The 22500-nt window shown below is 42.2% G+C and overlaps 1 protein-coding gene across 1 annotated transcript; it reads right to left on the bottom strand.

Annotated features, from left to right (window-relative positions):
* Positions 1-16558: 16558 nt before the first annotated feature.
* Positions 16559-22292, bottom strand: si:dkeyp-113d7.10 (uncharacterized). Its single transcript, XM_055152516.1, has 3 exons — positions 22181-22292; positions 20099-20331; positions 16559-19050 (listed from the first exon to the last, which is right to left on the bottom strand). Exons 1-3 carry the CDS (start codon positions 22290-22292, stop codon positions 18754-18756), a joined length of 642 nt encoding a protein of 213 aa, XP_055008491.1. The 3' UTR covers positions 16559-18753.
* Between the last annotated feature and the right edge of the window lie 208 nt (positions 22293-22500).

Here is a 22500-nt window from a genome sequence, read left to right as displayed (position 1 = left end):
GTGTGTGTGTATGTGTGTGTATAGTGTGTGTGTATATGTGTGTGTATATATATGTGTGTGTATAGTGTGTGTGTATAGTGTGTATAGTGTGTGTGTGTGTATAGTGTGTATAGTGTGTGTGTATATGTGTGTGTGTGTTTGTGTGATAAAAGAGTCGGAGACAGTTGTTGTTGTTGTTGTTGTTGTCGTTGTGTCGTTATGAACATTTAATGTTTCCGTTTTGAGTTTTACATTTCAAAAGTACCAGTTTGATTTTTATAAAAACACCACAAACGCCGACAATCGTCCGTTTGGCGAAATCTGGACATTCAGACGCTCGGCACAAACCACCGAAACGTCACCGAAACGTCACCGAAACGTCACCGAAACGTCACCGAAACGTCACCGAAACGTCACGAAACGTCACCGAAACGTCACCGAAGCCACGAGGCGGAAACGCAAACACAAACTCCCCCCCACAGATTCTGATGCAACAAATGATTTTTATCAAAACAACTTTGGGATTTTCAAACTTCTGTTGATTTATTGAGTCGTCGTCTGTGATGTGACGCTAACCGGAGGCACTGCTCTGTCACCAGTGTCGGGAAGTTTACTTTAAAATGTAATCCCCTACAGATTACAGATTACAGACCCCAAAATGTAGTTTGTAACAGAATCCATTAAATTACTTAAAGTGAGTAATGTAATCTGATTACTTTGGATTACTTGATTTTCTGTAGAGTAATTGACGAGGAAATCTTCACATAAGAAGTTTTGTCTGATAAAAGAAAATAAAAAAGTCCAAACTTTACTGAACCAAATTAAAAATATTATTGATAGAAAATGAAGAAACACGTCCACACAGCAGGATTTAGTCCTGATAAATCCTGTTTTAGTCCCGTTTTAGTCCTGGTTTAGACCTGGTTTTAGTCCTATTTCAGTCCGGTTTAAGCCCAAAATGTAAAAACAGTTAAATCCCTCTGTGTAATCCATTTATTTCAACAAAGTAACTGTAATCCAATTACCACTCACTGAAACAGTAACTGTAACTGAATACAGTTACTCTTCATTTGTACTCTGATTACTCTGGTACATGTAATCTGTTACTCCCCGACACTGTTTGTCACGTTACACTTTTATTTTAACCCGATGACGCCGTAAAGACTCGACTCACTGACCTGAGCTCCTCACAGCCAAATGAAAACGTCTTTACGGCGCTTTACACTTTCATCTAAAAACTGTTTTTGATCAAATGTGTGCGCTGAACATTCGGCCATAGACATCCACGCAGAACCCCCCCCAGCGTGACGTCGTCTGAACCCCAGCGGGGACACACACACACACACACACACACACACACACACACACACAGACACACACACACACAGACACACACACACACACACACACAGACACACACACACACACAGACACACACACACACACACACACACACACAGACACACACACACACACACACACACAGACACACACACACAGACACACACACACAACACACACACACAGACACACACACACAGACACACACACACACACACAGACACACACACACAGACACACACACACAGACACACACACACACACACAGACACACACACACACAGACACACACACACACACAGACGTCGACATTTTTCCGTGACCCAAAAATTGAAACTAAATTGACTGGAGTTGATTTATTTGCATCAGAATCTCGTCGAATCGAATCGTTTTCTCTAAAAACGGCGAATCTTTCGTGCGTCGTGTAAAAACGTGCAGTTTGAAAGGAGCCGGCGCCGGTTTAGAGTCGGGCGTTTGTTTGTTTTCCTTTTACAGAGCTGAAATACAAAAGGGCGAGTTTCTATTGGCTATAAAAGTATTGCATCAAATCCAAACATGAAAAACACTGAGATGAACACAGGAAGAAGCTTTGTACAGGAAATACAAAACATTCACCAAAATAAAACAGGAAACCAATGTACAGTGAAAATAAAACACAAATTGTACTTTTAAAAAAAACACAAGAAAATTCCCCCCAAAAACCGAGTTTGTCTCTGATGTCGAGACCAAACTCAAAAATTATAAAAAATAAACTCAATCTGACTTTTTTCAGTTTTGGAGCCACTTCACAAACGGCGCCCCCTGTGGGTCAGGAGGAACATGGAAAACTCAGAACGTTCTGCTTTATTATCACATTTGTTTTAAGTCTCTGTTCAGTCTGCAGGTTTAAAGCTCAGTTTGGATTTTTTATTTATTTTTATTTTTTTTTGCGAGCTCGTTCACATTTCCAGGTAAACGTGACTCGTGTGCGACTCCAGTGTGACTCCAGTGTGAACTTTAACCGTCCTGAAAGTGTCTCGCATGAACATCGGACACGACCACAGATTGTTTGTTTTGAGGAGGAGACTGAGAAGAAGTAGGACAAGGTTTTTTATCAAGTCTGGCGCCCCCTAGTGTCTCCGCTCAGTTTCATTTTTAGACGATTCCGCAAAAAAAAAAAAAAAACCCAGAAGTGCGAGTTCGGGCTCCAGCCAATCAGAGAAGAGACAAACGTTCTGTCTCGATATCGAGGATTTAAAGTCTGAACAAAGAGAATGTTTGGTGAGTTTGATCTCGGGGAAATTCGTTCTTGTTCTTCTTCCTACAGGATTTGGAGCTTTACAAACGTCACGACCAAACAGCAGCGACTGGTTCGATAATAAAAAACATCCCCACCTCCCGTCTAATCCTGACGCCGCGAGGATGAATCGGAGGTTTTTGGTTGTGGCCTGAAAATTCTCTCGCGTCGTCGTCTCCGCGGTTGTGTCGTCTTCTAATGTCTCCAAAACTATAACGGCACAAAAAAAATTGTAAAATGTTCAGGTCACACGTTCACGGACGCTTCGTTTGTTCGAGTCTTTATCCTCCTGGTTTTGGCGTCGCAGGATCTTTACTTTTCGTTGGAGTCAGGTCGATGTGTAGCCGCGCTCGAACATTTCTTTGGTGATTATTTCAAAAATCGCCCGGTTCTGATAAAACTCCTCCGATTTGTCCTGAACACATCGATCCAAACAAATATGAATGAACTCACTATCCTCGATTTCTGAAAATTCTCTCGCGTCGTCGTCTCTGTGGTTGTGTCGTTCTTCCAGTTTCCGCCGACTTCAGCCCAGAACAGTGACGTTTGTGAACATTTGTGACTCGTGTCGGTGGATGTTTGTGACCTGGACGTTCAGACTGAAGTCTCACGTCCAAAGATCAGATCTGTTCGGGTTTTTGGAGCACAGATCTAAAGCTACGTTCAGTCAGATCTGAGTTTTCGTCCCTCTGCTCCTGTGTCTTGATCTTTTAATGACGACGTCTGAACCTCACAGATCTGATTTTTTTACAAACACGACCCAGGACACTTGGATCTGTCCTAAAACCCAAACAGATCTGATCTTTAACGAACGTCCAGGTCAAGTTCATCCACCGACACGAGTCACAAATGTTCACAAACGTCACTGTTCTGGGCTGAAGTCGATGGAAACTGGAAGAACGACACAACCACAGAGACGACGACGCCAGAGAATTTTCAGAAATCGAGGATAGTGAGTTCATTCATATTTGTTTGGATCGATGTGTTCAGGACAAATCGGAGGAGTTTTATCAGAACCGGGCGATTTTTAAAATAATCACCAAAGAAATGTTCGAGCGCGGCTACAGGTCGACCTGACTCCAACGTCAACGAAAAGTAAAGATCCTGCGACGCCAAAACCAGGAGGATAAAGACTCGAACAAACGAAGCGTCCGTGAACGTGTGACCTGAACATTTTACCAACAACTGCAACAAGTTTTTTTGTGCCGTTTTAGTTTTGGAGGCGTTAATGATTCTTTTACGGGTCAAACTGGAAACTTCAAAATGCTCGAAAACCACACAAAATGGAGTCAGTCGTTTGTGGTTCAAAAAGTTTCATTTGTTTAAGATTTGAACAGTTTTATTTTGGGTCGATGAGTCAAAACCTGATTTCACACAAAAATCCAAACTGAGCTTTAAACCTGCGACTGAACGGAGCGGAAGTTCCTTGTTTCCGTGGAGATGTTTTCACTGCGTCTGAATGTTCCACGGTGCGGCTCGATATGTAAAAAAACAAAAAGGCCTCAGGGACCAGACTGAACCACAGACGTGAAGACGAGGACGGAGCGAACGACGTCGCCGCGGCGTTCGGCTCCAAATGAAGCTCATGGAGGCCAGCGGTTAACACCACAAACCGGGACGACATTTGGACGCTGACGTGGAACACGAGAGCCAATCAGGAGCGAGGCCGTCGAGGGTAACGCCCCCTCCCACCCACGCCGCCGGCTCAAGCAGGAAGTGCTCGTTCACATCTTGATTTGAGACATTTTGTTGTGTGAGGAGCCTGGAGCCTGAGAGCAGCAGGTCCAGAGAAGAGCCGCGGTTTTTACTCACAAACTGAACCGGAGCCAGACTCCATGGAGCCCAAACATGCCCATGAGCACTTCCTGTCTGTAGCGCGGCGGCGGCGTTTAGCGCTTTAGCTCTGTCCTTTTACATGAACCGTCTGTGGTCAAGTCCCTCAGTCGTCCAGAAGTTGCTGCCTGAAGGTTCGGCGTTTTGATTTTTGAGAACTGTTCCTAAACCGAACCCCAAACCTGACGTGAAAAATAAAAGTCAAACATTTGCTTTAAAAATGCCGACGTCCCGACTGAAGCAGCGACTGTTCCTGAAGCTTTTATTGTGAAGTGGCTCCTTTTCAAAATAAGGTCCCTCGTTGTGATTCCCTTCGTTTTCCCGCCGTTTAAAATTTTTTTTTATTTAATCAAATCGAGTCACGTCGGTTTTATTTTTATGTGTGTTTTTTTTTTTTTTTGTCATCCATTTGTAACGTCGCGTCTCGATGTTTCGTCTGGAGTGAGGAAGTGGCTTTGGGTGCGTCTCTGTGGACCGTGCTACATACAGCGCCCCCTGCAGGCGGGACACGGTGCACCTGCTCAGTCACGCCCCCTGCAGGGTCCCACCACAACATGACACGACGACACGACGAGCGGCACCTCCAGCAGCGCGAGGAGCTCACGGACACAGCTTCACAACGTCACAACAACGTCCGGCGTCCGACAGCGGATCTGAACGTTTCACCCACAGAACACAACGTTTCAGATGTTTCACTTCTGATGCTTCATTTTATTTTATTTTTTCTACATAAGATTCAAAATAATCACTCGGGCTGTGCAAAAGTATTAAAATGTCGACGTATCGTGTCGTTCCTTCTTTCTTACAGTGAAACTTTCAGTCTGTCAGTGAAACGTTCCTTCTCGAAGTTTTACCCCGAGGTTTCGCCCCAAGGTTTTGTTCCCAGGTTTTATACCGAGGTTTCGCTGCAAGGTTCCTTCTCGAGGTTTAGTCCCGAAGTTTCACCCCGAGGTTTTGTTCCCAGGGTTTGCCGTGAGGTTTCGCCGTGAGGTTTTACCCCGAGGTCTCGCCCCGAGGTTTCACCCTGAGGTTTAGCCCCAAGGTTTCGCCCCGAAGTTTCGCCCCGAGGTTTCACCCCGAGGTTTAGCCCCAAGGTTTCGCCCCGAAGTTTCGCCCCGAGGTTTCGCCCCGAGGTTTCGCCCCGAGGTTTCGCCCCGAGGTTTTCGCCCCGAGGTTTCATCCCAAGGTTTCGCCCCGAGGTTTCGTCCCGAGGTTTCGCCCAGAGATTTCACCCTGAGGTTTCAAGCCAAGGTTCCTTCTCGAGGTTTAGTCCCGAAGTTTCGCCCCGAGGTTTCGCCCCGAGGTTTCGCCCCGAGGTTCTGAAGCTGTGTCCTCTGAGCGTTTGTAAACAGGAGGATTTGATGAGGTCACGAGACGAGGTGATAGTGTCAGAAATAAAACGTTCAAGCTAAACTCTTAAATACAGTATGTTAACGAGGAAATATAAAGTGTGTAACGAGAGAAATGTGACGCGGCCCAAAGTGCAGAGTCCAGAGGAAGTGTGCGTTTGTGCTTCTGAGGAAACGAGGAGGAGCCGAGGACTCGAGTGAAACAAACCGAACACGACGAGGAAACCGAGAAAGTGTGAAGTGAAATACGTAAAGAAGAAACAGAACGAAACATCTTCTGGAGTTTTCAGTCTAAACGAGGCTCGTGTCTGGAGCGCGTCCTCGACTCCTGGCTCTTTAAAAAGCTGCACTGTGGAACTTTTCTCGAGGAGGGTCCATCAGGCTGTTTTTGACTGGAGATGTTATCGGTTTGTCTGGAAAGTTTCACAGTGTGGCATTAAACTTTTCTGTCTCCATGGACCAGACGCAGGTTACAGGTCAGATCACAAACTCCACGAAGTCGCCCCAACGAACGCACAACGACACGACAAATACATCCAACTTTTGTGCTGCAGAAAGTTTAGTTTGAGCCGTTTTATTTTTGGACATTAACGATTCTTTTACAGGTCAAACTGGAAACTTCAAAATGAAATAAAACGACATAAAATGGAGTCAATCGGTGCTGCAAAAAGTTAAATTTCTTTAAAATTTTTGCAGTTTTATTTTGGGTCGATGAGTCAAAATGTGCCTCAGTCTCAAAACGTTTGTTTGGTTTGTGTTGTTTTGTGTTTGACTGTTTTCATTTGTGTGAGGTTATTTCTAAAATTATTTTAGTGTACATTATATTTTGGTCGTTTCCGCTCATCTGACGACAGCGACTTTAACAAAACTCCACAAAACTCGTGAAAAGAAACGACCTGAGTCTGTGGGAAAGTCTGGATCAGTCTTTTGTAAGTCGTTTTTGATTCATATTTTACAGATTTTTCCACAGCCTCGGCTCGTTTCTCTTCACGAGTTTTGTGGAGTTTTGTTAAAGTCGCTGTCGTCAGTTGAGCAGAAACGACCAAAATATAATTTACACAAAAAATAATTTTAAAAATAAACTCGCAAAACGGCCCAAAATAAAACTGTTCAAATCTGAAGAACCAAAACTGCACAAGCTGAACTTTTACAGCACAAACGACTGACTCTATTTTGTGTCGTTTTATTTAATTTTTAAGTTTCCTGGAGCTGCTGTAAAAAAACTCGTTAATATCTCCAAAACTAAAACTAAAAACTAAAACACAAACTGAACATATTTTGGGTGTAGTTGTGCGTTTGACGAGGCTGAAGAGTTTTTCTCGTTATTTGTGACCCTAAATCCTCCTGCGATTGAGTAAAAGTCAAGTGGAGCTGTTTAAAGTCACACTGCGGGACGTTCCAGGCAGAGGAACCACGTCTCCATAGAAACGCGCGGGCGACGGACCCCCCCCCCCGGTGGAAAAGTGACAGAGCGGAGCTTTGGAGAACGGTGAGGTTTTAAACGTTGAACAAGTTTGAAGCCACTGAGACGCACCCAACCGAGTCAAGAAGGAGCAGGCGAGTTCTGAGGTAACGTGAGATGAGGTCTGAGGTCTGACGCAACGAAGCCCAAGCAAAACCAGCGGAAAAAACACAAAAACAACTCAAATATCCAAAAAAAATGAACACGAAATCTGAGAAACATCAAAGGAAACATCAAAGGAAATGTACAAAAAAAAAAGAATCATGAGAATCACAGAAAAGAAAAATGTAAAAAGTTAATTATTCACAAAATCAAATCCACTTTTCGTAAAAAGAGGAAGAAGTTAACGTGGATTTTCAAGTTTTAATTTCTTGAACAAATACACGGTTATTTTCAGGTCGTGTTTGGATCGTTGTAAGATTTTGTTTCGGAGCAGATTTTTGTCCCAAGAGTTTTGAGGAAAGTTTAAATCTGGACGGAGAAAATCTGGTTACGAAGAGAGCGGAGATTTACTTCTGACTTGAACATCCTTTTTAGATTATTTCACTGTTTTGAAAATGTTAAAATCGACAAAAACATGAGCGTATTCACATGTTTGGTACGTTTCTCCCTCTCCGTGCTGAGTCCCACCCCCTTCAGAGCTCTATCCCAACACACTCAGCGTGAGGGCTGTGCAAAAATGTTGAAATATCGACAAATCGTATCGTTAAATGTGATGATTCAGTATCGATATCGTGTGCTGCTGTATCGATATATCGTCAGTCTCAATCCAATCAAATCACAACACACAACTTTTTTGGTTTATTTGACTTAATGATTTAGTTCCATTTTTTTTTTTTTTTGTTCAGACGAAGGAAACTCATTTTTGCGACACATTTGACGTTTTTACTGTTTTGTTTTAAATCAGGGGCGGAGTTAGAAGTTTGGGGCCCTCACTATAAAGTACCGTTTTTTAATTTTGTTTTGTTTTGATTGTTCTTGAAACGTGCACATCTCGATTTATTTTAATTACGTTGGATTAGAAACTTGTTTTATTAGTTCCATCGCCGACTAGAAAACCAGAAGTGAAAGTAGTTACATTTTTTTTCTGGTACAATTATATTTTTGTTTACGTGTTTATGATTATTTTTATTGTTTAAAAGTAAATTAGTCTCATTTAATGTCACATTGAGAGAAAATTAAATTGCTCTGAGGCCTCGGCTTTTAGTGGCACTGAGGGACATTTGTTGGGCCCCTCCAGGTTTGGGGGCCCTAGGAAAACTTGAGTTTGGGGCCCACACTATAAAGCACTTTTTTTTTTTTTTAAATGTTGTTCTTGAGACGTGCACATCTCGATTTATGTGAATTATGTTGGATTGGAAACTTGTCTTAATAGTTTGGTCGCCGAACCAGAAGTGGAAGTAGTTTTAATTTTTGCTGGTACAATTAATTATTATTAAATATTATGATTATTTTTCTTGTTTCTATGTTGGATTAGAAACTTGTTTTATTAGTTCGGTCGCCGACTGGAAAACCAGAACTGAAAGTAGTTTTTTTTTTTTTTTGCTGGTAAGATTATATTTTGTTTACATCCTTTACATATGATTATTTTTATTTTTATTATGATTATTGATTAAAAATAAAACCATTCTCATTTAATGTCATATTTAATTTGCTCTGAGGCCTCGGTCATTAGTGACACAGAGGGACATTTGTTGGGGCCCCTCCAGGTTCGGGGGCCCTAAGCCACCGCCCACTTTTGCCTAATGGTCGCGCCGCCTCTGAATGAAAATAAAACATTTGTGTGTTTTAGATTTTACACAAGAAGTGGTTTAACAAAGACTTTTAGTGTCACAGATGTGATTTAGACTTTAATTTTTATTGAACCGTATCGAATCAATTTAAAATATATCGTATCGAATCGTAAACTCACGGTATCGAGGTTTGTATCGTATCGGCGACTTCTGATCGATCCCAGTGAGCGTCGCACTGATGAAACTCCTGCACAAACATCAGGTTTGTCCAGTCGCTGTGTTCAGTTTTGTGTCGTGTTATTGTGTTTTTATGGAAGATTGTCGTGTGGGAGCCTGGGGGGCGGAGCCTCGTACAGACTCGTACTACAGTGAACCGTGAGGAGTTTTTTTTTTTTTTTTTTTACATGTGGGCGATAAAAAAAGTCAATTTTGCAGAACACCGCTCTCTTCTTTAAGTACGAAAATGACAAATTTATAAATTTTTATATAATTTATCGTTACAGTAAATTCCTCAAAAGTTCATTCTTTAAAGCTGCACTGTGTAACTTTCTCTTTCTCTTTATAAATCTCAGTTTTGTCTGGAATGTTCCGCAGTGAGGCATTAAACTCATCCTGTATTTACTCCGTTACAGGCTGAAGAAGAGCCGGTTGGCCTCTCCGCAGATCAGACCCGTCGTTGGCCTCAGGTGGACACGTTTAATGCCGTACTGAGGAACATTCCAAGCCAAGCGATTACGTCTCCACGGAAACAAGCACGTGGAGCAGGAAAGTCCCGCAGTGCAGCTTTAAGAGAGAAAAAGCATTTGTTTAAACTCTCCTCAAACTCGACGCTGCTTTTTGAATCCTCGTTGCGTCCGGACTTTTGTGGAACATTTTAAAAAAACGATTCATTTTGAGAATATTGCTTCACTTTAAGAAAATTTACAAAAATGAAAAGTCTAAAAAAATAGAAACGTGACGAAACGACGTCACCGAAAGGCAAAAGAAAAAACTGTCTCCAAACAAAACTGAAAACGAGAAAAAAGTGAAACATGAGGTCAGCCACACGACCAAAACTGCAACGGGTTTAGTCCTGCGTTAGTCCTGGTTTAGTCCTGGTTTAGACCCGGTTTAGACCTGCTTTAAACCCGGTTCAGTCCCTGATTCAGTCCTGGTTTAATTCTGGTTTAGTCCTGGTTTTAGTCACATTCAATAGCTCAAATATCCAGGAGGTTTGTGCAGCTGATCATGAATTAGTAAAGTTTTAGATTCGAAGTAGAAAGTGTAAATGAACCAAGATTTCAGAATAAGAGCGGCGTTTTCAGAATAAGAGCGGCGTTTTCAGAATAAGAGCGGCATTTTCAGAATAAGAGCGGCGTTTTCAGAATAAGAGCGGCGTTTCAGAATAAGAGCGGCGTTTTCAGAATAAGAGCGGCGTTTTCAGAATAAGAGCGGCATTTTCAGAATAAGAGCGCTGCGTGGTTGCGTTTTGGCGGCGGAGGTATCTGTGTTTGAGGTCTGACAGGAAGTTCAACCCTTCGGATAAAAACTGTACAGAAACTACAAAATAAAAGAGTCAAATGTTCACATTCAGAGTCTTTTCAAAGTAAAAGCATGACACGGAAATCTCCAGAAAAAAAGGCCACTTGAAGAAAACGTTCGCGGAAACTCCGGTTGAAATATTTACAGCAGATTTGTCCAGGTTTAGGAATCTTCAACTTCTTCGTTTCCTCAAATCTGAAACTGAAACTCTGAACAGACGACAAAACAAAATCACGCCGAAAGTGAAAGTGAAAGTAGTTTTGTCCGGCGCTAAAATGCTGCTTCGTTTAATCCAAATGTGTGAGCTGCTTTATGGTTCTTATCGCTGCGATTCTTGGCCTATAGACAAAAAACAAAAACCGACGCAAAGTTGAAAGTTTAGCCGCTTCTCCGTCGGCGAGATTGTGATTTTGTTTTTGTTTTTAAGCAGAACATTTCAGAACACGACTGTACCGACGTAAACGACGGCGTCAGACGTTTTCATGCAGAATAAGGCAGGAGGATTTTTGTTCGTGGAGGAAACCGTTGGTGGTTTTCAGGTTCTAGAACACGATGACGTCAAACTCCGCCTCGTACTTTACCGAGAAACGTTCCCAGACAGTTTCCATTATCGATTATTGACCCAAAAACTCCTCGAATTTCAACGTAAATGTGCAGTTTAAGTAAGAAACTGAAACGTGTCTCACCTGCGAAAGTGTAAAGTCCGTTTCCTGTACGTAAATGTCAAAAACATCAGTTATTTCAAAGTTTTAAACAGAGCAAGTAACTACATTCTCCTCAGAGCAGTTGAGCCACGTTTACATGAGGTTTTTATTCTGAATTCAAATCTTCTCATTCGAGTTGAAGTAAAAATAATAAAGTTGAATTGTTGTTTTCGTGTTAAACTGGTGAAATTGTTTTTTTATTCGTGTGTGTGAGAGTCTGGGGGGGGAGGTTCTGATTGGACAGAGACGCCGACAGAGTGAAGCTGCTCCACCTCGGCCTCAGCCTCAGTCTCAGTCCCGCATCCTGATCACGAACCCAAAGAAACGTGGATCAAAGTCCCGAGACAGGACTGGACCAGGACCAGGACTGGACCTGGACCAGGACCAGGACCAGAAGGACGACACGACGAGCACGAAGCACCAGCGGCATTTTAACAACAACAAACCACAAACAGGATCCACCAAACAAACTCAGAACAAAACAAACACTTACGTCACTGTTAAGATTAAATGTTTTGTGTTGGACTTTTTAAAGTGGAATTTATTTTTATTCGGAATTAAATTATTTTCATTCGGAATTAAATCTCTCATGTAAACGTGGATATCGACTCTGAGCAGGATGTCGGGACTTGCTTCATTTAAAACACTGAGATATTTGAGACGTTTACAGACAGTGGAGCAGCGTTTCAGACTCTCAGGTTGAGACGTTTCAGTTTGTAGTCGTGGTAGAATCACGTAAAAAAACAACTCGGAGTCGTAGGTTCTGCAGTTTTGACGAACTTCACAGAGAAACGCCGCTCCTCTGCGCATCAAACTGCAACGGCGACTTAACGCGCGACAGTTCTACTACGTTCTCTTGAGCTCGAGACTCTGGGAAAACCGAGCTCCACCCGGAGAAAGTGAAATGAAACACAAACTCATCACAGTTAAAATGCTGGTGTTGGCGCACAAAATAAACGAGGAGAAGTGTCTTTTCTTCATTTTGACATGTGAAGTGTGAGAGTTTGTGCAGAGAAAGTGTCTCTAAAAACTTTGTAGTGACGTTCAGACTTTCTTTCGCGTCATCGTTTTTTTTTTCTGAACGTGTAAAAGTCAAACTGTCAGAACCGATTTATCATCTGAATAATCTGACGTTACTTTAAACTTTCTCGGGCTCCAGATTTTCCTCGACTGTCGCAATGGAACAAATTTACAACGAACGTCAAGAGAACTGGATTTATCGTCTACAGACATTCAGTAGAACGCAGGGTTATACTATTAAAATTGTGACTCTGTGGTGAAATAATCTCTCGTCTGAGTTCAAACTCCTGGCCTGGAGATCGTTTTGATGTCGTTCGAAACGCAGCGACGGAACCTGAAAAACTGCAGCTCTGACGATTCTTACATTTCTGTTTTCGATACAGACTTCGTGAAACATTGGCTCTGGTTTATTTCGGGTTTTTGCAGCATTTTAGCACGTTTTTCTTATTGTTTTGTCGTCAGCTCAGTTTCAAAGTCCATGAATCTCTCCTGTTTTAAATGTTTACAGAAAAAAATAAAATAAAAATTAGAAAATCCTGGTGTGACTCCACGAGAACGAGGAAAGTGAAAGAGTCGCTCAAAATCCATCGATTCTTTGACAGTTTTACATCAAAAAAACAAAAAAAACATTTCTTTGAGTCGTTTAAAAATGTCCATTAAAAACTAGTTTCAAAATAAATCCACAAAAATCGAACAAAAACGAGTTCAGTCTGATGCCGATCCCAGAAAGGACTTTTATTTTGAAGTCCGCAAAAACAGGAAAGTTGTTTATTTTGAAAAAGGCTCAGGTTTGTTTCGTTCCTTCCTTGTATCCTTGTGTCCTCTCCTCACGTCCTTCCTTGTATCCTCGCTTCCTTTCCTTTTCGATTCAAAAAATTCACTTTTTAAAAATGAGACGTGAAGGTCCGACTTTTGTCTTTTTCTCCAGAAAAATCAAAATTCTTCAAAAACGTAAAGATGTTTTCGTTTGGTGACGGATCCGTTTGTGTTTTTTGGTTTAAACACAAGAATCGTCTCAGATTTTGTGGATTTGTCTGTAAATTTTGTACATGATTAAGGCTTTTATTTTTGGAAGAACATTTTAAGTGACAATTCTGTTATTTTCTGCTTATTTCTGTGATTTAAAAATCTTGTATTGTCTTGACTGAACGTTGTTTTGATTTCATTTATATTTCTTACTTTGGTTTGAAAATTAAATTTGAGAAAAATGCTTCTTCACTGATCATTTTAAACTCCACAACTCCAAAAATATAAAAACTTTTCTGGTGGAGGATTTGTCGTTTGCTCGTCTCTCGTACGACATTTAACAAATTTATCTTGTTTTTATTAAATTACAGTTTTGTTTTGTTTTGTTATTTAAACTCCTGCAAAAACCTGAGAGCGAGTCCACGTCTCCACAGATCTGAGCTGGTGATGTGACCCGCTCGTCTCCGTGGAGATTAGAGTTAAATTAAACGCCGTATTGTAGAAACAGGAAAACATCAACAAAATTTAAATCTAAACATTTAAATCGATCAGAAAATGACTTAAAAGTGTTGAAATGTGTCCATGCAGCGAGATCATTTTACTGAACAAATTTTCTGGAACTCTAGACGAGAATTTCGAGATAAACAGACTTAAAACCAGGTTAGGATCAGTGTTCATGGGCTGGAAATAAATTCTCAGTTGCTAAATTCTAAATAAAATGCTTTAAATTCTGCAAAATTCTCGATAAACAAACTCAAAACAGTTTTATTCTGAGCGTTCGCGGCTTGAGAATAAATTCAAAGATGCTAAATTCTAGATAAAAGTTCTTGTAAATGGATTGTCGCTTCTTTTTTTTAAACATTTATCACCTAAATTTAAGATTTTTTGATGAGTCGAGTCATGGAAGAAAAAATATTTGACACTTTTTAAGATTAAACAAACAATTCAGAACGAGTAATTCGATCATAAATGTGAAAATAAGATGAAGAACCTGATAGAAGTTTGAAAATCTTGTGTAAAAGAGTCGAGCAGGTGGTGGATCCTCTGCCAAAAAAGTTACACAATGAAGCTTTAATAAATGAAGTTTGTCCTGTTCTGTAAGTGTCCAGCAGAGGGCAGCACCGGCCCACACTCACTCACTCTCCTACTTGGTTTTGAGCTTCTGTTTTTTGGAATAAATTATTTAGAGTTTGTTTATTTTTTTTTGAGTCTGATTTTTTTCTGAACATTTCTGAGGTGGACACTGCATCAGAGCAGGTTTAAAGCTCCACTGCGGAACATTACAGCAGGGGTTCGTTTCATCAGATTTACAATTTTAAACACAGTTGAATTTCTCACTTTCAACTCTGAAAACTTTTAACTCTGAAAAAACACGCTTGAATTATTTATAATCTGAATTTTAGTTGCTGAATTTTTAAGTGTTTAAAATTAAAAATAAAAATTCTCACTTGGCGTCTTCGATCTTTGAAAAATTTAAACTCTGAATTTTGAAAGTTAAATTTGAGAGCTTGAAAATTTTTTATTTTGAATTAAAAACATATTGGAAAAGTCTTTGGAAAATTTCAGCAACTAAAATTCTGAATAAAAAAAAAATCCAAACATGTTTTTTCAGAGTTATAAAAAATTTAAAGTGAAAAATTCAGCATTTTTTTTTTTTTTTTTAATTCAAAATCTGATCTTTTGGATGCAGCAGCGAAAAGTCTTCACTCCCAATCTTTTGTCCAGTCACAGAATTGAATTTTCATATTCTAGAATTTTTTTCCTATCAATAAACGCATTGTATTTTGTCATAAATTCTCCTAAAATCTCCTTTTACAGCATAAAGTTGTTTTTTTTTCTTTTTAACATCCTTTTTTTTTAAAATCCTCGTCCGTCTTAAATACGATCGGGCGATTAAATATTTCACGCTCTGAACCTGAAACCTTCCTGAACAATTTCTCTCTAAAATGATCAGTTCAAGAAGCATTTTTCTGTTTTTCCGACGTTTTGAGATTCCGGGTGTTTTGTCGTTCTTGTCGTTTTGTCGTGGCTCTGATTTGGAAGAACTGTCCCTTTAAAACAATATTCACTTTCTTCTTTTTTTTTTTTTTTTTACAAAACTCTACAATCTTCAGGGAGCGTCTCCGTCCCTCAAAAAGGTGCTTTGAAAATTATTTATGGCTTTTTTTTTTTTTTTTTTTACTTTTGCGTTTTGTGCAAAATCCCTTTTCTGTTGTGGACTCGACTTTTGGTCCAATTTCGACCGTTTTGAAAAATAAAAAAAAAAATCCTCAAAAAACTCCTTAAATCTTCCCCCGGTTTTCCAAAATAATGGCACAAGGAAACACTGTCGATCCTTTCGACTGACGTGACTTTAAAGCTGCACTGCGGGACTTTTCTGGTTGAGCTTCAGGCACCTGCTTGTCGCCGTGGAGATGACATCATCGCTTTGACTGGAAGGTTTCGCAGTAGGTTTCTCAGAAGGAGGATTTTCTTTACATTTTCGGTTAAATTAACAAAATTTACAGCAAATAAACACATTAAACTTTTACATTTATTGTATTAAATTTATGGAAACCCAAGTGACGGTGCAAGGCCACGTTCCAGATCAGATCGGTGCAGAGGCGAGCCGCTCACAGTTATAAAAATGTACCGTATTTTCCGCATTATAGGGCGCACTTCAAATCCTGTAATTTAATCCAAAAGCGAGTGTGAGCCGTATAATCCTGCGACGGAGAATAAGGCTCAGATAAAAAATAAAAAATTATGCTGGCGCTACAATAATAAAGTTACATTTCGATATTAAAGTTGTATTTTTATGAGAATAAAGTCGTATTTTTATGAGAATAAAGTCGTATTTTTAGAAGAATATCGCGGTAATATTAGGAGAACATCAACGACTCTGAAAGTCTGAATGAGTCTGAGGTTCTGGAGGATTTGGAGCTTTTTGTAAAAGGAGAAGAATCTGTGGATCATTGGTTCATTCGACTGAACCAGGTCTGGAACCAAACCAGAACTAAGACCAGGATTGAGACCGGGACCAGACCGGGACCAGACCAGGACCAGACTGAATTTGAATTTATTTGTTTGGAGGATAAGCCCCTTGAGATGTGTCACCATCTCGTTTTCAAGGGGTTCCTCAAACTGAACTGAAAACGGTTTAGTCCTGGTTTAAGTCACGGAAATGGGAAATGGCTTTTCTGTGACTTAAAATGTGATGCGGGAATAATGTGCCGCATACAGACTGAACCAGGACTAAACCAGGACTGAACCAGGACTAAACCAGGACTGAACCAGGACTAAACCAGGACTGAACCAGGACTAAACCAGGACTGAACCAGGACTAAACCAGGACTGAACCAGGACTGGTCTGGTCCCAGTATCACGGTCTAGCCCTGGAGCTGGTTTAGTCCTGGCTCAGTCCTGGTTTATTCCGGAGGCGCAAATACTGAAGAAAATCTTTGTTTTTTTTCCGTTTTCTTATTTTAGTTTTATATTGAAAAACGAATGAATGAATGAAACACGGACTGAGTTTCTTCTTCTGCCGCATTTTTCACTTTTCACACAGGATTTTTTTTTACACGTTACAATTTAAAAGTTGAGAGTTTTTGTGAACGTGTTAAATAAAGTTTGACAGATTTATCCAACTGTTGTTTTCCTTTAATGCGCCTTAAAGTCCGGGGCCGTTTCTACGTGAAAAGTAAAAAAAAAATACACCCTATACTGCAGAAAATACGGTAAGTTTTTCTAGGTATTTTTGATCAATAAAAACGCCCGCAGTCGAATAAATGTAATAAAGCTGTACTGCGGAACATTCCACACAAAGCAATAACATCTCCACGGACACAGAAAAGTCGAGTGCAGCTTTAACTAACATTCGTAGTTTGTAGTTTATTTTTGGCAGATTTAAAGAGCTGTTTTTTCTTCTCTTGAGTTTTAACTGATTGGCTAATTGCGCATTTTTCCCCGAGTTTGGTCTTCAGGCCCGTCCAAGGAACCCTCACACTTTTATTTCTCGGTTTATCCCTCTTCTTTTTCGTTTTTTGCTTGTTTTCACCTCCACTGGTTATTTTTTGTACCATTTTTCCCTGGGTTTGGTCTGAATCTATTTGCGCTTGATTTAACCCAGTATTTTCCCTTCAGGCTTCAGGTTTTATTCTACGGTTTCCACTTTAACATTAGAGATTTGCCCTTTTTCTCGTCTCCAGGTCTGATGTTTTTTTTTTTATATTTCGCCCACTGTTTCCCTTCAGGCCTTTTATTTTTGTCCCATTTTATTGCCTTGCCACAAACTCAAATCCCTCAGCAGGTTTTTGTGAGTTATTTTGCCCACTTTCTTGTCTCCTTGTACTGTATTTGACCTTTGCCCATTTTCTTGTCTTCTCGCTTGTCTCTGGTTCGATTCTGTTTGTCCATAAAACCACACCGGCTTCAGTTTTCAGTCTTTGTCGTCTCCGTGTTCTTCTTTAGTTTATTTATTTATTTTTTAAACCTAGTTCCTTGTCTTCAGGCCTGTGATTGTGACTGCAATGAGTTCCGTTGTGTTTCAGCCCGTTTTCTTGTCTTGAGACCTGCTTGTGAACGTGGTTATCTTGTGTTGTATGTTTTATTTTTTCCGTTTTTCACTGGTTCTCTCGTCTTTTCGCCGGACGAGGCCTGTGGTTGTGACTGTGGTTGAGTTCAACTGAGTTTTTTAGCCCGTTTTCTTGTCTTGGAGTCTGTGGTTGGATACTACGGTGCATTTTAACACGATTTCTTGTCTTCAGGCTGTGGGCAGGCCTCTGTGTGGGCGTGGTCAGGCGTGTTTGTGGGCGTGACCTGGCCTGTTTTGTGGGCGTGGACTGTTGTATTGGTCAGGTGTTGTGGGCGTGGTCAGGTGTGTTTGTCAGTGTAGTCTGGCTTGTTTTTTGGGCGTGGTCAGGCCTCGTTGTGGGCGTGGTCAGACATATTTGTGAGCGTGGTCTTTTGTATTGGTCAGGCGTGTTTGTGGGCGTGTTTGTGGGCGTGATCAGGCCTTGCTGCAGGCGTGGTCAGGTGTTGTTGTGGGCGTAGTCTGTTGTGTCGGTCAGGCCTCGCTGTGGGAGTGGTCAGGCCTCTTTGTGGGTGTGGTCAGATGTGTTTGCGGCGTGGCCAGGTGTTGTTGTCGTTATGTTCAGGTGTGGTTGTGGGTGTGGTCAGGTGTGTGGGGTGTGGTCAGGCCTCGTTGTGGACATGGTCTGTTGTGTTGGTCAGTTGTTGTTTTGGGGGCGTGGTCTAGCCTCATTGTGGGTGTGGTCAGGTGTGTTTGTGGGCGTGACCAGGCCTCTCTGTGGGCGTGGTCTGTTGTATTGGTCTGTTGTGTTTGTGGGCGTGGTCAGGCCTTGTTGTGGGCGTGGTCTGTTGTATTGGTCTTGTATGTTTGTGGGCATGATCAGGCGTGTTTGTGGGCGTGACCAGGCCTCTCTGTGGGCGTGGTCTGTTGTATTGGTCTGTTGTGTTTGTAGGCATGGTCAGGCCTTGCTGTGGACGTGGTCAGGTGTGTTTGTGGGCGTGGTCAAGCCTTGTTGTGGGCGTGGTCTGTTGTATTGGTCTTGTATGTTTGTGGGCGTGGTCAGGCCTCGTTGTGGGCGTGGTCAGGCCTCGTTGTGGGCGTGGTCAGGCGTGTTTGTGGGCGTGGCTGGTCCGCACGTGGCTCTGGAGTCGGGTGTTGGAGGAGAAGCGTTTGCCGCACTGGTCGCAGCGAAGCGACGCGGCCGGAGAATCGCCGGGGGGAGAGTCGTTGGGGGGGAGTCGTTGGGGGGGGAGAGGATTCTGAAAGGTGCGACTGACGATGAGCTTTGAGGAGAGAAACACGACTGAACCTGCGGCCACAGTCCTCGCACTCCGTCCACACGCGACGACGCTTCTTCTGCGAACAAACAGAGAGAGAGAGAGACAGACAGAGAGAGGGAAAGAGAGAGGGATTAGGACGAGAAGAGAGGAAGAAGAAGAGAGAAAGACTAAACGAGGAACCAGGCTCAATATTCTGAGGAGGAAAAAAAATCGAATCATGTGTCACAGCTTCATACGAACACTTCAACAGCAAAATGTTGAGGCCACAGCAGCAGCAGCAGCCTCTGTCTGTGTCTCTGTCTGTGTCTTCTGTCTGTGTCTCTGTCTGTGTCTCTTGTCTGTGTCTCTTGTCTGTCTCTTGTCTGTTTCTCTTGTCTGTCTCTTGTCTGTGTCCTTTTGTCTCTGTCTGTGTCTCTGTCCTTTTGTCTGTCTCTGTCCTTCTGTCTGTGTCTCTGTCTGTGTCTCTTGCCTGTGTCTCTTGTCTGTGTCTCTTGTCTGTGTCCTTTTGTCTTTGTCTGTGTCTCTGTCCTTTTGTTTGTGTCTCTGTCTGTATCTCTGTCTGTGTCTCTGTCTGTCTCTTGTGTCTCTTGTCTGTGTCCTTTTGTCTCTGTCTGTGTCTCTGTCCTTTTGTCTGTGTCTCTGTCTGTGTCTCTTGTCTGTGTCTCTTGTCTGTGTCTGTGTCTTTTGTCTCTGTCTGTGTCTCTGTCCTTTTGTCTCTGTCCGTGTCTCTGTCTGTGTCTCTTGTCTGTGTCTGTGTCCTTTTGTCTGTGTCTCTGTCTGTCCTTTTGTCTGTGTCTCTGTCTGTGTCTCTTGTCTATGTCTGTGTCTCTGTCCTTTTGTCTGTGTCTCTTGTTTCTGTCTGTGTCTCTGTCCTTTTGTCTGTGTCTCTTGTCTGTGTCTCTGTCCTTTTGTCTGTGTCTCTGTCTGTCTGTGTCTCTGTCCTGTCTGTGTCTCTTGTCTGTGTCTCTGTCCTTTTGTCTGTGTCTCTTGTTTCTGTCTGTGTCTCTGTCCTTTTGTCTGTGTCTCTTGTCTGTGTCTCTGTCCTTTTGTCTGTGTCTCTGCGTCTGTGTCTTTTGTCTGTGTCTCCGTTTGTCCTTTTGTCTCCGTGTCTCTTGCGTCTGTACCTTGCGTCTCTCTTCCTCCTCCTCCTCGTCGTCCTCGTCTTCCTCGTCTCTGGTTGCCGCGGGCGACGCCAGGCCGCGGGCCGTTTCCGTGGCGCCCGCAGCCGCCGCCGCCGCCTCCGTCGCCATGGAGATGGCGATGCTCTCCATCTCGCTGTCGTCGGCGTCTTCGTCCTCGAGCAGCTGAGACGGGAGCGTGAGGAGGCGGTGAAGCATCGAGGCGGACGAGCGGCGAGCTGACGGGGGGACGAAGAAGACGAAGAGAGGAGAGGGGGAGGAAGAGGAGGAGGAGGAGGAGAGGAGGAAGAGGAGGAGGAGGAAGAGGAGGAGAGGAAGAGGAGGAGAGGAGAAGAGGAGAGGAGGAGAGGAGGAAGAGGAGGAGAGAGAGAGAGAGGAGAGAGAGAGGAGGAGGAGAGAGAGAGGAGAGAGGAGGAGAGAGAGAGAGAGGAGGAAGAGAGGAGAGAGAGAGAGGAGAGAAGGAGGAGGAAGAGGAGGAGAGAAGAGGAGAAGAGGAGGAGAGAGAGGAAGAGGAGGAGAGGAGGAGGAAGAGGAGGAGAGGGGAAGAGGAGGAGGAGAGGAAGGAGAGGAGAGAGGAGAGAGAGGAGGAGAGAGAGGAGGAGGAGGAGAGGAGGAAGAGGAGGAAGGAGAGGAAGATGACGAAGAAGGAGAGGAAGAGAGGAGAGAGGAGAAGAGGAGGAGAGGAGGAAGGAGGAGGAGGAGGAGGAGGAGAGGAGGAGGAGGAGAGGAGGAGGAGAGAGGAAGAGAGGAGAGAGGAGGAAGAGGAGGAGAAGAAGAGGAGGAGAGGAGAGGAGGAGGAGGAGGAGAGGGGGAAGGAGGAGAGGGATGAAGAGGAGGAAGACAAGAGGGGGATGAAGAAGGAGAGGAAAGAGGGAGAGAGAAAAATTATGAAACAGAGCGAGCGAGGGGGGGAGGAAGGATGAAGAGATGAAAGGATGAGGGGTGAGAGAATGAAAGAGAGAAAGAGAGGAGAGAGGGAGAAAGGGAAGGAGAGAAGGAGGAGTGAGAGGAGGGAGAGAGAGTGAGGAAGGATGAAGAGAGGATGAAAAAGGGAGAAAGGAGGAGAGAAGGAGAGATGAAAGAATGAAAGTGGACAGAGAGAGAAAGAGGGATGAGAAGAGAAAAGGGGAGGAACAGAGAACACGGAAGAGGAGAAGAGAAACAGAGGAGAGAGTCATTTTATTCTTGTTTTCTATTTCATTTTTCTGTTTCACCCAAACGCTCTGAGTCACAGAACACGTTTACATGAGGATTTTTATTCTGAATTAAAATATTCTCTTGGAGTTTCCATGGAAATAATAAATCTGAGTCGAGGTTTGTTAAACTTGTTAAATTAAATTGTTGTTTATTTAATTCTGTGTTTCCGTCTTTGGGAAGAAAACACAAACTGGAGCTGCTCCCGGCTTTTCTGTCATTGTTATTCTGAATTAAATTATTTTTATTTGAAATTACATTATTTTTATTCTGAATTAAATTATTTTTATTCTGAATTAAATTATTTTTATTCTGAATAATTTTTTTTGTTCTGAATTAAATAATTTTTATTCTGAATTAAATTATTTTTATTCTGAATTAAATAATTTTTATTCTGAATTAATTTTTTTATTCGGAATTAAATGATTTTTATTCAGAATTAAATGATTTTTATTTGAATTAAATTATTTTATTTTGATTAAAATTTTAGAATTAAATGATTTTTATTCAGAATTAAAAGATTTTTATTCAGAATTAAAAGATTTTTATTCAGAATTAAATTATTTTTATTCTGAATTAAATGATTTTTATTCAGAATTAAATGATTTTTATTCTGAATTAAATGATTTGTATTCAGAATTAAATGATTTTTATTCAGAATTAAATGATTTTTATTCTGAATTAAATGATTTGTATTCAGAGTGAACTCTCTCGTGTAAACGTGGCGAGGGGTGAAGTGTTTCAGGTGATTTTCTTAAACTCAACAGTAAAATAAAAAGTCGACCTGATCTGTGGTAAATCAAACCCTCGTCTCGTGTCTCGTCTCGTGTCTCGTGTGTCTTGCCCGAGGACACGTGGGCAGTGGGCGTGTACCTTTGGGGCTGGGGGCGGGGCCTGACGTTACGGCGGTGGCGGAGGGCGTGGCGGATGCGGTCGCCGCGGTGACGGGAACGTCCTCGTCCTCGTCGGGGGAGAACACCTCCATGTCCTCCAGCGGCGTCCACCTCGGGTCCTGCTGGAGCGAGGGCGGCTCCAGGCTGAGGGCGGGGCACGCCGTTTACCACACACAAGGACACACAGGAGACACAGCTAACGCTCACCGCCTCATTTAAACACACACACACACACAAGCTAACGCTCACCGCCTCATTTAAACACACACACACAGCTAACACTCACCGCCTCATTTAAAC

Source organism: Boleophthalmus pectinirostris, unplaced genomic scaffold (genome assembly GCF_026225935.1).
Source record: "Boleophthalmus pectinirostris isolate CB_2022bp ecotype Guang Dong unplaced genomic scaffold, ASM2622593v1 HiC_scaffold_17, whole genome shotgun sequence".
Lineage (NCBI taxonomy): Eukaryota > Metazoa > Chordata > Actinopteri > Gobiiformes > Gobiidae > Boleophthalmus > Boleophthalmus pectinirostris.
The sequence above is the reverse complement of the archived record's forward strand: the minus strand, read 5'-3'. Positions and strand labels throughout refer to the sequence as shown.